At 38.6% G+C, this 13,738-nt stretch overlaps 1 protein-coding gene across 1 annotated transcript in view; it reads left to right on the top strand.

Annotated features, from left to right (window-relative positions):
* The window catches only part of RYR2 (ryanodine receptor 2), a 727,841-nt gene that overhangs the window by 389,129 nt on the left and 324,974 nt on the right, over positions 1–13,738 (top strand). The window contains exons 18-19 of the mRNA XM_060096737.1: positions 12,973–13,091; positions 13,435–13,568. Coding sequence (XP_059952720.1) covers positions 12,973–13,091; positions 13,435–13,568 — 253 coding nt within the window. The remainder of the gene's footprint in view (positions 1–12,972; positions 13,092–13,434; positions 13,569–13,738) is intronic.

The raw sequence follows: 13,738 nt of genomic DNA on the forward strand, positions 1-13,738 counted from the left end.
GGTTAAGAATCCACCTGCCAATATAGGGGACATGGGTCCAGCGCTGGTCCTGGAAGATCCCACGTGCCGCGGAGCAACTAAGCCCGTGTGCCACAACTACTGAGCCTGCGTGCCACAACTACTGAAGCCCACGCGCCTAGAGCCCGTGCTCCGCAACAAGAGAAGCCACCGCAGTGAGGAGCCCGCACACAGCAACGAAGAGTAGCCCCCGCTCCCAGTAAATTTAAAAAAAGAATAGCTAAGACCCTTGTCAAAATTACTCACTTTTGAATGATGCTAGAAAACTTAGTATACAGCCATACTTCTTCCTTTCTGAGTAAAGCATTAAGTTGTAGCTGGAAAGAAGAAAGAGGGGACAGAGATCCAGATTTGGAGGGCTTCCTGTATTTTGAAATATCTCACCAGCAATGTGAAGAATGAAGAAAGAATTCCCCCAAAGAAAAGTCCACATGAATGGGAACATTCTTTTCTGAATGCAAACTTGATCCAAGTTGCTAGGTTATCCAAAATCTGTGTCCTTTTCAGAATGCTTTTCTAAAAATCCATGTGTGGGATTGATGGCAAATTACATTTCTAGAAAATGGTTCTTGAAAAAAATCTTCGACTATCTCATATTTGAGAAAAAAAATTTAGTGCTTTGCAACATAGAATTGATTTTATAATCATTTTCCATAGTTACCATTTAACCACATTACTAATTTCTAGCCTTAGACATTAAAGTGTGAAGGATACCAGAAGTGACCAGGCTGAGAGCATCCCTGGCTTTTATAGAGAGATGGCTTTGTAAGCCAGGGCTTTAAACCCCAGAAAGGAGCATAGTATACAAAGATGGTCTCCCTAGGCTTTAATTAACCAGCCACCTGAATATTTAGATGAGAAACATGCAAAAGGTTGATTGCCCAAGGACAGGGGTCAGTTGGCACCTGTTTTGGTCACTTCCCTGACCTTGGAGGGCTGTAATGCTCTCCTGACATTACTCCACGCTGGCCCCAGTGGCCTGGGCTGCTGCTGCCGATTTTGCAGCCAAGGGCAAGCAGTTGTTTTATGGCAGCCTTACACTTGTCTTGCCTGTCCTGGGTGCCTGGTCTCCATCCATGCTGCAGTAGCCACCTCCCACCAATTGGAGAGAGCCTTTGTCTCCCAGGGGTTTTCTTGGGCGGTTCCTGGAATTCATGTTTCCATCCTGCTTCCTTAGATTCTCCACAGTTGGTTTGGAGATGGGAGTGTTCCCCACTTTTACTTATTGTATTTTTCTCAGCACACAGCCCTTTAGGGTGGCATTCTACAAAATCCTGGTTAGCGAGAGGAAGTCTTGTCTCAGAGAAACTGTATTATCCAGGGAGGGCTCACTTGAGAAAAACTGCTTATTAAAAACAAAACCACAGTGATCTCTGCATTTCACCTGGTCGGTTTCTAGTCCTCTTCAGGTACTGAACTTCTTCTGTCTCATTGACATGGACAGAACTGATGTTTCAGCGCTTTTTTGTTTTTTTCAAAAATTTTATCGGAGTATAATTGATTTACATCAGCTCTTCTGCTTTGCTGCTGATGACTGTTGACTGTTTAATGCCAGCGTCTCGTCTGTTTGAGTTTTGCTCATGCCATTCTGGTTATTAAATATTCTTTAGCGTCATCTTTGGTGAAATAATTACACTGTGTCACTTGCAGTATGGCTCTATTTCATGCTCTTTCCCTTCATGATAGATGCCCCTCTGGTGGGAGGAAGCAAATGATTATGTGCAATTGTATTCTTCTAATACCATGAGGGAGAATAATAACCCTTTCATATAAATAGATCAGTTCACTTGACAGAGATTTGTAGAATTTCTGAGGTGGAAGTGATTTTGGGGGGTATCTTAACCTGGCTAACCTTCTTGGGCATCACTGCCCTGTGTCCCCTCTTTCTTTTGCTCTCTTGAATCACATTACACAATGGAGTTTAGAAGTGAATGATCTAAAATACTACTTTCCATCATGTGACTAAGTATTTTGAAGTTCTCTGCCAGTACTTTCTGATATTCTCTGGTCGGAAGCAGTTGCTTACCCTCCTAAAACTATATCCACTTTTAACTGCATTTTTAAGCTGTTCTTTGCTCTACGCATATTGATATATCTCAGGACTGCATACCATTCTGCACTTAACACCCTGTCTGAAATTGTGGTTTTTCATTAAATGATGTATCGTGTAACTTTTCTCCTTCCCCTTTTTTCACACTTGCCAAGTATCAGAATTAGTTTATTCTATCCCTTTGTATTTGTTTCTTTTGTGCTTATCGGAAAGAATGCCCCTGACTTGTCCTCATGCTGCAAGAGAACTTTCACAATTGACATAAAGCTCAGGCAGATGCTATGATCGTTTTACATTCCTGCCCAGAATAATTTTCTCAATAAATATTTGCTGCTTTGAGGCAAGTATCTTTTTGGAGAGTTGATTAATCTGTATTTCTCTTGTCCTGGAGAAATCCATCTTGAAGATGGCAAAATGTGTAGATCTTCTAAATATTTATTTAAAAGGCATTAGAGCAGTTAATTACATCTGCCAGAATGTCTATAGATACTAATATTTCACGGAGAGACACAATTGTTGGATTTGTATACATTTTAATGACTGTATGGTGTGGCCAAGGAAATCTTAATTTAGGACACTGTGCTGAGAATGTCATATGTATTATTTCACTGGATTCCCCCAGTAACCCTATAAGGTATGTTCCATTATAATTTCCATTTTATAAATGAAGAATCTGAGGATAAGAAGCTCAGAGGTAATTTTTTTAAGATCAAAGAAAGTAATGGAGTTAGAATTGAACTTGCATGGTCTGTAAACTTGACAAGAGCAGGGCTTGTATCAATTTTTGCTCTGCACTTTACTCATACCCAGGACCTAACACTGAGAATGACCCATTTTATGTACTCAGTGATAAATGAACAAATAAATGAAAAAAAATAAATAGCAAGATAAGACTGTCTTAAAGTATTGATGATGTCTTGTCTGGCACTCAACACTTCATAGGCCTTGAGACATGACAATTTATACAAACATATTTATATAGCATAAAATTTCTAACATTATTATTTAACTCTGCTGTATCATAAACTGCCTTTAATTGACATTTTCTTTTCTTCTTTTAGCTGTCCTTTAACTTCTCTAGTTTGTCTATCTTTTATAAATCATTGCTCCCTAAACTGAAGGCAGCAAACCATCAGAGGCCTAACTAAGGCAGGATGGTACATTATAATTACATTACTGATTTTATGTGTTTTATTTCAGCTTATTTACCATGGGAAACTTTTGACTCATGTTCATCTTATCTTCCAAGAAAATGCCCTAGGTCCAACTTTTTTGTTTTTCTTGCTGAAGCATTCCTAATATTTTACCTTTCTGTATATGAATAACAGTGCAACAATACCTTTACCTGGACTAACTTCCATTTTTATTAATTTTCCTCTCATTTTCCTATTTTTGTCAAGTTCTGTTATATTTTAATCTCATTCCTGTCACTTCTCTCTCCCTCTCAGCTTTATGTTAGCTCAGGATTTAATGAGACCATTTTCTTCTCTAGCCTCAAAACCATTATTATAAATTATAAGTATATGCCATTATGTGTTTTCCCGATTTGGCTTGTGACCATATCTCTTAAGATCATTATTTTTAAGGCTTTATATATTTTAATATTGATGTCAATTTAATTCATTTTTTTTTCTCTATTTGAGTGAGATACAGAAACCCTATTTAGGGTGACTTCTCTTTATTTCACAAGTTAGCCCTCTGTTACGGAAAGAAAGCAAAATTTGTATTACTTTTTTTTTTTTTCTTTTCTCCCTCTCTATTTGTTTTAAAAAGTGAAAAAAATAAATTTAGCAGTTCATCTCATACTGAAACTGAAATGGTTCCTTGAATTCAAATTTATACCCATAAAACGGTATAATAACAAGTTATTCCTTTCTCAGCGCTTCAATCTGTAACCTGCAAAATTCACTGTAAATGTTAAAAAAGATGTGTTGTAATTATGCTAAATACTGATTCATTATTCAACTCCTGCTGTTTGTTCTGGGTGAGGGCCAACTGAGCTCCCAACCAGTTCAAACTAGAAGTTTCTGCCATTTCTAGTTCCATGTTCGTGCCCACCCATGAAAGAAGGATGGCTTGGATGGGATATGGGAGTTGTGACTCATTGGCAGTTTAGTTTAAATTAGTGGAACAAAACAACAGATGTGTGTCTCTACAGAACCCTCTCAAATGCACAGGCCCAGGTACAAATGCATCCCTTTACACCTGTCATATTCTTTCTTTCATGGCTTCACATTTGGTGTGTACCCCCCAAAACCTCCCAGACTCCTCGGACGTTTAGTCAACATGGCGCTAGCTGGACTTGTCTTCTGCTCTCTCTAACCAGTGATTATTTGCATATTTTTCTTTTCTCATAATGGTAATAATATCATGAGAAGGGCTTCCTGTCCACCAGGAGTGCTCTATGTCTCATTTTAGCATTCGTAAGGTTGTAAGGCTACTTGGTTCATCTTTCACTGTATTTTTGGCCCAACAGTCCTGCTGTCTCAAGAAAGAAAAATTTTCTGCCGTTGAGTCTACTTGCCTTTCTTGCTCTCTTACCGCAGTCCCAGATATACTACCTTAACTAATTTTGTTTTAATAACTAACCTTTATTTTATTTCTTCCTGCTGATCAATAAATATTTTCCCTGAATTTTTCTTCTAATCAGTGTTGTCCATTCGGCATTTCCCTACCTTTTCCTATTTTTTTAATTTTTAGCCTCCTTTTAAAAAGAAGCATATTTATAATGTTTCCCTGTTGATCCTTTTTATTTCACTTTATTTGTCTTTTATGTTATTTTGTTACAGCCATAAAATAATAGCAGGTGATCATATAGCACTGCTCAGATCCAGGCCCTGTTCTAAATGCTTCCCACATATTCTCACAACAGACCCCCAGGGTGGGCACCATTATTGTCCCCATTTTAGAGACGAGGACACTGGAGCATAGAGAGGTTAAGTAATGTGCCTAAAATCTGCCAGGACTAAAATCTGGGCACGTTGGCTTTAGACTGTGTTTGTAACCAGTACATAAAACAGCAGAATAATAACGGTATCTTATTATTATATTTCCTCATTAAGCCTTGTAAATATTGAGTAGTCCCTCTGTTAAAAGCATGACAGTCTACTGCATATCTTGTTACTGCATCTGGAAACAGTCTCCCATAACCTCTATAGATAGCTTTGGTCTGCTTGTTTCACGTTTGTGCGTTTTCATGTTTTTTTTTTTCTGTCATTTCCCAGTGTCTTTCCCCCAGTCTTTTTACTTGTTGTGTCGCTTTGTTTAAATTTCATTACCCAGGGCAAAAATAGAAATTTCCTTATTTCCTTTTGCCTTCAGTGAGCCCTGGGGACACTAATAATAAGGTCTGACCAAAACGTTGCAAAAAATCTTAACTCCTAGAAAGAGAGAAAAGAAAAAAGCAGGCTCTGGTTGGAATAATTTGGAATTCATGGTTTCTCTAATTATAGCTGTCACTGATCCTGCAGTGGATACCACCCTTCTGTGTGTTTTGCATGTGCCCTGTCCCCAGTGCTTCCTTAACTAGGGAGCAGTGTGATTCACACCAGTTAGCACCCAGGTTGAAGCCTTCCTGTTTGCTCACCACTAGCTTAGCCCAAGGGATTTCCATGTTGAAATCTTCAGCTGAGGCCATGGACTCCTTCTGGAGTTGCTTGCAGTAGAGATGTAAGTGATAATTCCTTTCTCTCAAATCTGAGTCACACCCATGTTACCCCTAATGCATTGAGAACTAGGTTCCATCTAAACCTACATCTACCTCGGTGTCCTGGGATTATCTTAATTTTGTTTTATTTTGCAAGACTCTTGTGACCATAGGTGAGAAAATAATTTCCTGGGGGGGGATTGACGTTGTGCTTTCCAGGTCAGTTGGTTCTCCTTGTTGTCCTGTGACGACACTGGGAGCACATGTACCGTGGCTTGGCTCTAGCTTCTCATTGGCCTTCTATGCTGGAGTGGCTCCAAGTCTGATTCTATTCACTCCTTCTCTCAAGTGGACAAGGTTCACCAGGGAGCTTGTGCCTACTTGCTATGAGGTGAAATCCCCAGACTAGATTCCTCCTGGTAGGTAAAGTCAGACCAAATACAGCACTTCTGCTCTGTGGCTTGTTTCCAGTTTTTCCATACAGACCCTCGACAAATTTTGTCCAACCGTGGACAGCCCTGGGCATGACCCGTGAATAGAAAATAGCCCAGTCAACTTTGATCCCAGATGGAGAGCTTCCCCAGTTTTGGAAGCCGGGTAACAAACGTGTAAGTCTATCGATAAAAAGCAAACTGGGCCATTGTACTTTGATTACAGAAAACAAGGTGAGGAACATTCTCTACCATCCCAGCCCTTGGATGCTCCCATTACCATCAAGTTCTTTCCAGCCATTTTGTTATATCCTCAGAGATTTTTCTTGCTCATGAGAATATAAATGATTCAGAAAGTTACAGCCATAAAAGTTTTAAGGCAAATAGCTGAATGTTGCTTGTATTATACATATAATGCCTTGCCCCTCAATTTTGCATTAGGCACAGTTAAACCAGTCCCTGCCCTTAAGGGCTCATTGTCTCATGGGAGATTGAAATGAAAGTAAATAATTTTAATAAAATGTGATCAATACTGCAAAGAAGGAATAATTCATCCCCAGACGTTAGTAAAGACTCACCATGTGAGGTGACTTTTTGCCTTTGCAAGATGGTTCAGATTTTGCAGTCTCAGAAAAGGAAAGTGTGTTTAAATCTGAGATCAATATGTGCGAAGGGTTGAAGGTGAGAAAGATCCTACAAGCTCCACCAGGGCTTTGCAGGCCTTGTCTACTGCTCATCCCCGTTGTTTGGAACAGTGCCTGGTAGGTACTTAATAAATATTTATGATTAATATTTAAATAAAAGTATGTATTAATCATTCTTTGTAGGAGCAAGTGGTGGGAATTGAGGCAATAAAGGAAGGTTAAACCATCTAGAAAAGGAACTGACATGCTTTTAATGTATTGTTGAATTTGTTTCGGTTATATTTTGTTGAGGATTTTTACATCTGTGTTCATCAGGGATATTGACCTGCAATTTTCTTTTCTTGTGGTGTCCTTGTCTGTTTTCGGTATCACAGTAATGCTGGCCTTATAAAATGAGTTCAGAAGTGTTCCCTTCTCTTCTGTTTTTTGGAAGAGATTGAAAAGGATTATATTAATTCTTCTTTCAATGTTAGGTGGAATTCATCAGTGAAACCAACTGGTCCTGGACTTGTGTTTGCTGGGAGGTTTTTGGTTACTAATGCAATCTTATTACTATTAATCAGTCTACTCACAATTTCTGTTTCTTCATAATTCAGTTTTGGTGTATTTTATGTTTCTATGAATTCATTTTTTAACATAGTTCCCAATTTGTTTCTGTGGTATCAGTTGTAACATCTCCTCTTTCATTTCTGATTTTATTTATTTGAGTCCCTTCTCTTTTTCTCTTGGTGAGTCTAGCTAAAGGTTTGTCTGTTTTGTTCATCTTTTCCAAAAGCCAGCTTTTAGTTAAATTGACCTTCTCTGTTGTCTTTTAGTCTCTATTTCATTGATTTCCACTTTGATGTTTGTTATTTTCTTCCTTGTGCTGACTTGGGCTTTGTTTCTTCTTTTTCTAGTTTGTTGAAGTGCAAAGTTAAGCGGTTTATTTGAGATTTTTCTCATTATAGGCATTTATCACTGTGAAATTCCCTCTTAGAACTGCCTTTGCTGTGTCCCATAAGTTTTGGTATGTTGTATTTCCATTTTCATTTGCTGCTCTGTTTTTTGCTTTTTCTTTTGATTTCCTCTTTGACCCACTGGTTGTTGAGTAACCTGTTGTTTGATATCCACATATTTATGAATATCCCAGTTTTCTTCTTGTAACTAATTTCTAGTTTCAAGCCATTGTGCTCAGAAATGATGCTTGATATGATTTTAATCTTCTTAAACTTATTAAGACTTGTTTTGTGGCCCAGCATATTATCTATCCTGTAGAATGCTCCACATGTGCTTGAGAAGATTGTGTTTTCTGTTTCTTTTTGTTGGAATGTTCTGTATATGTTAGTTCAGTTCATCTGGTCTAGTGCGTCATTTAAGGGCAATTTTCCTTATTGCTTTTCTGTCTGGATGATCTATCCATTGATGAAATTGGGCCATTAAAGTCTCCTACTATTATTGTACTACTATCTGTTTCTCCCTTTAGGTCTTTTTATATTTGCTTTATATATTCAGTTGCTTCTATGTTGGGTGCATAAATATGTACAAACATTATAGTTGGATTGACCCCTTTATCATTATATAATGACCTTCTTTGTCTCTAATTACAGTCTGTGTCTTAAAGTGTATTTTGTCTGATATAGGTATAGCTATCCCAGCTTTCTTTGGTTTCCGTTTGTCTGAAATTTCTTTTTCCATCTGTTCTCTTTCAGTCTGTGTGTGTCCTTACATCTGAAGTGAGTCTCTTGTAGGCAGCATATAGATGGCTTGGTTTCTTTATTTTTAGAGAGTATGCCAAGACCTGTCAGCATCTCAAAGAGGAGGATCTCAGAACCTAGATTCAGGCTGATTGAAAGCCAGACCCTCAGGCAGCAGCCTTTAAAATATGCAAATATACCTCATTCAGGGGAAGACTGGGAGATGGGCATTTCTGTCTGCTCTCTCAGTGTCAAATCCTGGGGTGATAGCTAGGTAAGAACTGTTTCTTTCTTTGCTACTGTCCCACTGAAGCCTTGAACATAAGCCCCACTGGCACCAGAGCCAAGCTGGACACATCAAGGGATGTGTCCTTTGGTTCACAGCCATAAGAGCCGGTGCGTCAGACATGTACACAAGCTCCTTTCTCAGAGACACCGATGATCTGGGGTCTCGAGATGTGTGCCAGACCAGAAACCTTCCCCTCCAGCCAAAGCTCCAAGACAGCAAATAGGCCTTTTCACAGAAAATTGGGGGTGGGTTTCAGTTGGCTCTGTCTGTTCTGTGCCCTGGGCAGGGTGTTATGCTTTCATGGAACACACGAGCACAGGCCCTGCTGGCCATCACAGCCAGGTGATGAAGGGGCGTCCCTGTGCATCAGGGCACTAGGTGTAAAACTGGGGCACCAGTCACGCACAGAAGCTCCCTCCAGGAAATACCCACGAGCTGAAGCAAGTCAGTTGGGGAGCACAAAGGTGGTGCCCGCCAACCTCCATCTCTGGAGAGAATTTCAGTTGGTTCCCAGATTTGTGTTAAATTAGATGCCTGCCCCTCAGGCCAAAGCTTTAAGGTAAGCAAATAAGCCTTTTACAGAAAGACTGGGTACTTTTGGCTGCCTCTGTGCTGGGCCCTGGGGTAGGGGAGTTCCTGCTGCCCCTTTAGGGACTTTTTCTCAATTTGCTATAGCCTCATGGGTCTCATGGACGCAAGCCCCATTGGCTTTCAAAGCTAGATGTTTGGGGCACTTGCTCTCAGGTGCAGGTCTTAAAGTAGGGGTGCCAGATATGGGGTTCCAAGCCCTTTGCTACTCAGGGAGAAGCTTGGGGTTGTGAGTTACTTGCCGATTGTGGGTTGCTGCTTGGGAGTAGGGTTTATAGCGAGATTGTGTCTCAGCCTCTCCTATCTGATTCAGTGCGGGTTTTTTTTGTTGTGTTTGCCTGATGTATAGGATTCACTCAGTAAAGTTTTGAGTTTCTTTCAGAGGAAATTGTTCCATATATAAATGTAGATTTGGTGTATTCTTGGGAGGAGTTGAGTTTAGAATCCTCCGATGTCACTACCTTGAACCAGGACCTAGAAATGTTTCTTACTTTAAGAGTGAGGTGTGCTCATATCGTAGAGTGTATGTAGTATTGTGATAGAAGTACAGTTGACCCTTGAACAACACAGGGTTTGGGGGCGCCGACTCTCTGGGCTGTTGAAAATCCATGTATATCTTTACAGTTGGCTCTGTATCCACAGTTCCACATCCACGAATTGAACAACTGTGGATCATGTAGCACTCTGGTATGTATTTAGTGAAAAAAAAATCCGTGTGTAAGTGGACTTGTGCAGTTCAAACCCATGTTGTTCAAGGGTCTCCCTCATAGCCAAGCAATAACTAGCACTGACATCCTGATGTAATAACTTCTGGTGTTTTTATTAGGACTGCAACTATGTAAATAAGTATACTTTACATAGTTGCAGTCCTAATATATATCCAATTTTGTATTTACTCTTAAAAGTTTACATTATACATTATGCATTTCTGTGTTATTATTAAAATTTCATGAATCATTTCTATAAGTTTATTAAACTTATCAAAACGTTTTGTCTTACTAGTTTGGGTGGGTTTTTATTTTTTATTTTACACTTTATAACATGTTCATAATTCTTTCATTCCGGTAATCCTGTTATGATCTACCAAGTTTTACAATTTTTCTTTGAGAATCTGACCATAAGTGTTCTGTACTGTTGCCATTCCTGGGTCTCACTCAGTGAATTTAAATTTTAAATGTCAAATCATCTTTAGTCAACTATTGCCACTTAATATTAAGCACTGTATCTCTGTCTCATTTTTTTTACCTAAGTGTTTGAGGCATATATCAGTATGATTTAAATATATACATAAAGCAGTCTAGCTAGTTTTTATTTTTGAAAATGTCTCTTTTGGTGTTTCCAATTGTTTTCCTTTAGGAATGTCTTGCTATTAAAAGCAAAAGCAGTTTATTTGCAGTTTATTCCAACAGTTAAAATTAAAAATAGTTTTCTCTGACATTTTATTGTCGGCATTAGAGGCAGTAGTTCTTTTCATCTAGGTGTTTATTTGTTGGCTCTGACCTGGTCCCACTGAAAAAAAAAATTAATGTTAAACCCAAAACTCTGAAACCCTTCCATTAGAATAGGCTGAATATGAGAAAAATCAGATTTATTTTCACATTGCCATTCTTGCATTTTGTGATACGTGCTGTTCTTTTCGAAAATCTAGTCTTTAATCTTTTCTGATATATTTAGGTTTATGAATGCTGTGGGCTTTCGTGAATGTTTATTTACACGAAGGATTTATTTTTCTTGATCTTCTACTTGTTTTTTTCTTAATGATTATGTTTTATAGCAGAGATTGGCAAACTCTTTCTGTAAAAGGCCAGATAGTAAATATTTTAGGTTGTGGGACTATAGGACTTTGTCGTTGCATCGCTCAGCTCTGCCTTTTTAATGCGAGAGCACCATTTGTATATTTCTCTTGTTTTGGAGACTAAGAAACATTTTCTACTATAAACCTCCAGGAAAGTGAAATGATCTCTATTAGTTAGGATGCACTGCCACAAGGTCATACTTTTAGTTCCAAGAAGATATGTGAACAAACGTGTATGTAAACACAATACAACTTTATTTATAAACATAGGCAGCCACGTGCTCTATAGTAATAAGTAATAGGGAGAAAACAAAAAACATCAGGATAACATATGACTAATCTATTAAAAATGCTTTTCCCAGGACTTCCCTGGCGGTCCAGTGGTTAAGACACTGCGCTTCCACTGCAGGAAGCGTGGGTTCCACTCCTGGTCAGGGAACTAAGATTCCCACATGCCACACGGTACAGCCAAAAAAAAAAAAAAATGCTGTTCCCTTTCTGTTATTTTAGTTTCTTTTAGCTTAGAATGATGGAGTTTATTTTATTGCTTACCTTTTTAATAATAGCAGAAATAGTTTCCATACCCTTATATAAAAGCAGCCTGTTGTATTATTATTTTCTGCTCTCTTTGATTTTTAACAGGCACGGATTGTTGGAATACAGCAACAGATTTTGAACCACACCAAAAATTAACTTACCTTTTAGGGTATATTTTCATTGAGTGTGCATTTATATTTCAAAAAATTAAGTCATTGGTGAAGAAATTAGTATTAACAGCCCTTGTCTTGGTTTGGATCAAGTGTCAATTGTGACAGTAATAGTGAATTACTCTATACTCTACCATTTGTAAACCTGAGCACTTTACATTTCTTTTCCAAGAAAGTGATCTCCATCTGAAATGAATAAACCTTTCTACAAGGTTCTTCTGGGACCCTCCTCAATACTCTCAGAGTGGTCAGACAGTAGCTCTCAGACAGAGATCACACTTTCTAAGTGTTATGTCTAATTGCTACAAATGAACTACATTCTCATCGTTGACAAGGCAGGCTTGCTCTGAAAAAATAAATATACGTGTACCCATTTAGCTTTTCAAGTTCACCCTAAAGATTCTGATAATGAGACTTATTTTCTAATTTCTATTTTAGACTTTAAGAAAAGATGTATTCCATTTTATCTTCTCTGATAGCTAATACCTAAAAACATTACCCTTCTTTTTCAGGTTTTGTATATTGTATATTTCTATTTAGTTTTGTGTTAACTTGTATATTTCTCTTGTTCTGCAAACCAAGAAACATTTTCTGCTATAAACCTCCAGGAGAATGTAATGATCTCCATGGGTTAGGATGCATTATTGCAGGGTTATGCTTTCAGTGTCCAGAAGCTTCGTAAGCTGGCCCTAACCTACCTGTCCCATCCCCTATTGGCTTTGTACCCCAGGCGCATGAGGTATGCCCCCCATTCAAGACTTCATTCAACACTTTACCGCCATCTTTTCCTGTCTGGAAAATGGCCATGAATGAGTTCTCTGTGGCCCCACTTAAATGTTGCTTTCTTTCATTTCTCTGTAGGCAGAATTACCTGTTTACCCAGCTGAACACTGTATCTTTGCCTTGTCCTCACTCGACATCACCTTTGGTTATCGGTCCTGTGTTCCAAACACCACCTGTCCCCTATCACAGGTGCCCTGTGGTACTATGCATTATGCCCAAATGCATTGAGCACATAATAATTATATTATGTTCAGTCAACACCTGAATAAACACATAGAGAAGAGGAAAGCCACTGATCATTGTAGATTGGTTAATCATACTTCCCCCCTTTCTTTGTTTTCTCTTTAGGTATTCTTGAAGCTTTACACTGTGTGTTAGTAGAAAGTCCAGAAGCTCTAAATATTATTAAAGAAGGCCATATTAAATCCATTATCTCACTTTTAGACAAGCATGGAAGAAATCACAAGGTAAGTGAACCATTTTATTGCCAGAAATAAATTCTGGAATAATTTTAAAACTATTTTTTTAAAAAGATAATTTTTAAAAGGTGTGTCAAATTTTTTGTGAGTGTTTTTCACCTTTTAATTCCAATCAGGTAATATTGCTTAGTGCTTATGCATAGCCTCAATGGGAGGATGGAGCAGTTCTCAATTGGTGTATGAAGGAAAGTTGGAAAATAAGTGGACACATAGCTGTAATGTTTAAAGTGACTGGGTCAGAGGTAACTGGAGGAAGTGTGTTTGTGGAAATTGCTGCTGACACTTGAACCTGAGAAGGGAATGAGAGTCTGAAGGTGGCTTCTCTTTTTAGGTTCTGGACGTCTTATGCTCCCTCTGTGTTTGCCATGGGGTAGCAGTCCGTTCTAACCAGCATCTCATCTGTGACAATCTTCTGCCAGGAAGAGACCTGTTACTGCAGACACGCCTTGTGAACCACGTCAGCAGGTAGGTTCAGCGAGCCCGCGTCGCCAGATTGGTGGCATAACAAAAAATGCACGTTCTAGCTTTGTCGCTAAAACATCGTATAGTCTGTTTGTTTGATGAGAATCTTTTACATATTTCCCCAGGGAATAGTGTAGGAATTTTTTCTACCCATCAGATGAGATAACAACAAT

Source organism: Mesoplodon densirostris, chromosome 1, assembly GCF_025265405.1.
Source record: "Mesoplodon densirostris isolate mMesDen1 chromosome 1, mMesDen1 primary haplotype, whole genome shotgun sequence".
Lineage (NCBI taxonomy): Eukaryota > Metazoa > Chordata > Mammalia > Artiodactyla > Ziphiidae > Mesoplodon > Mesoplodon densirostris.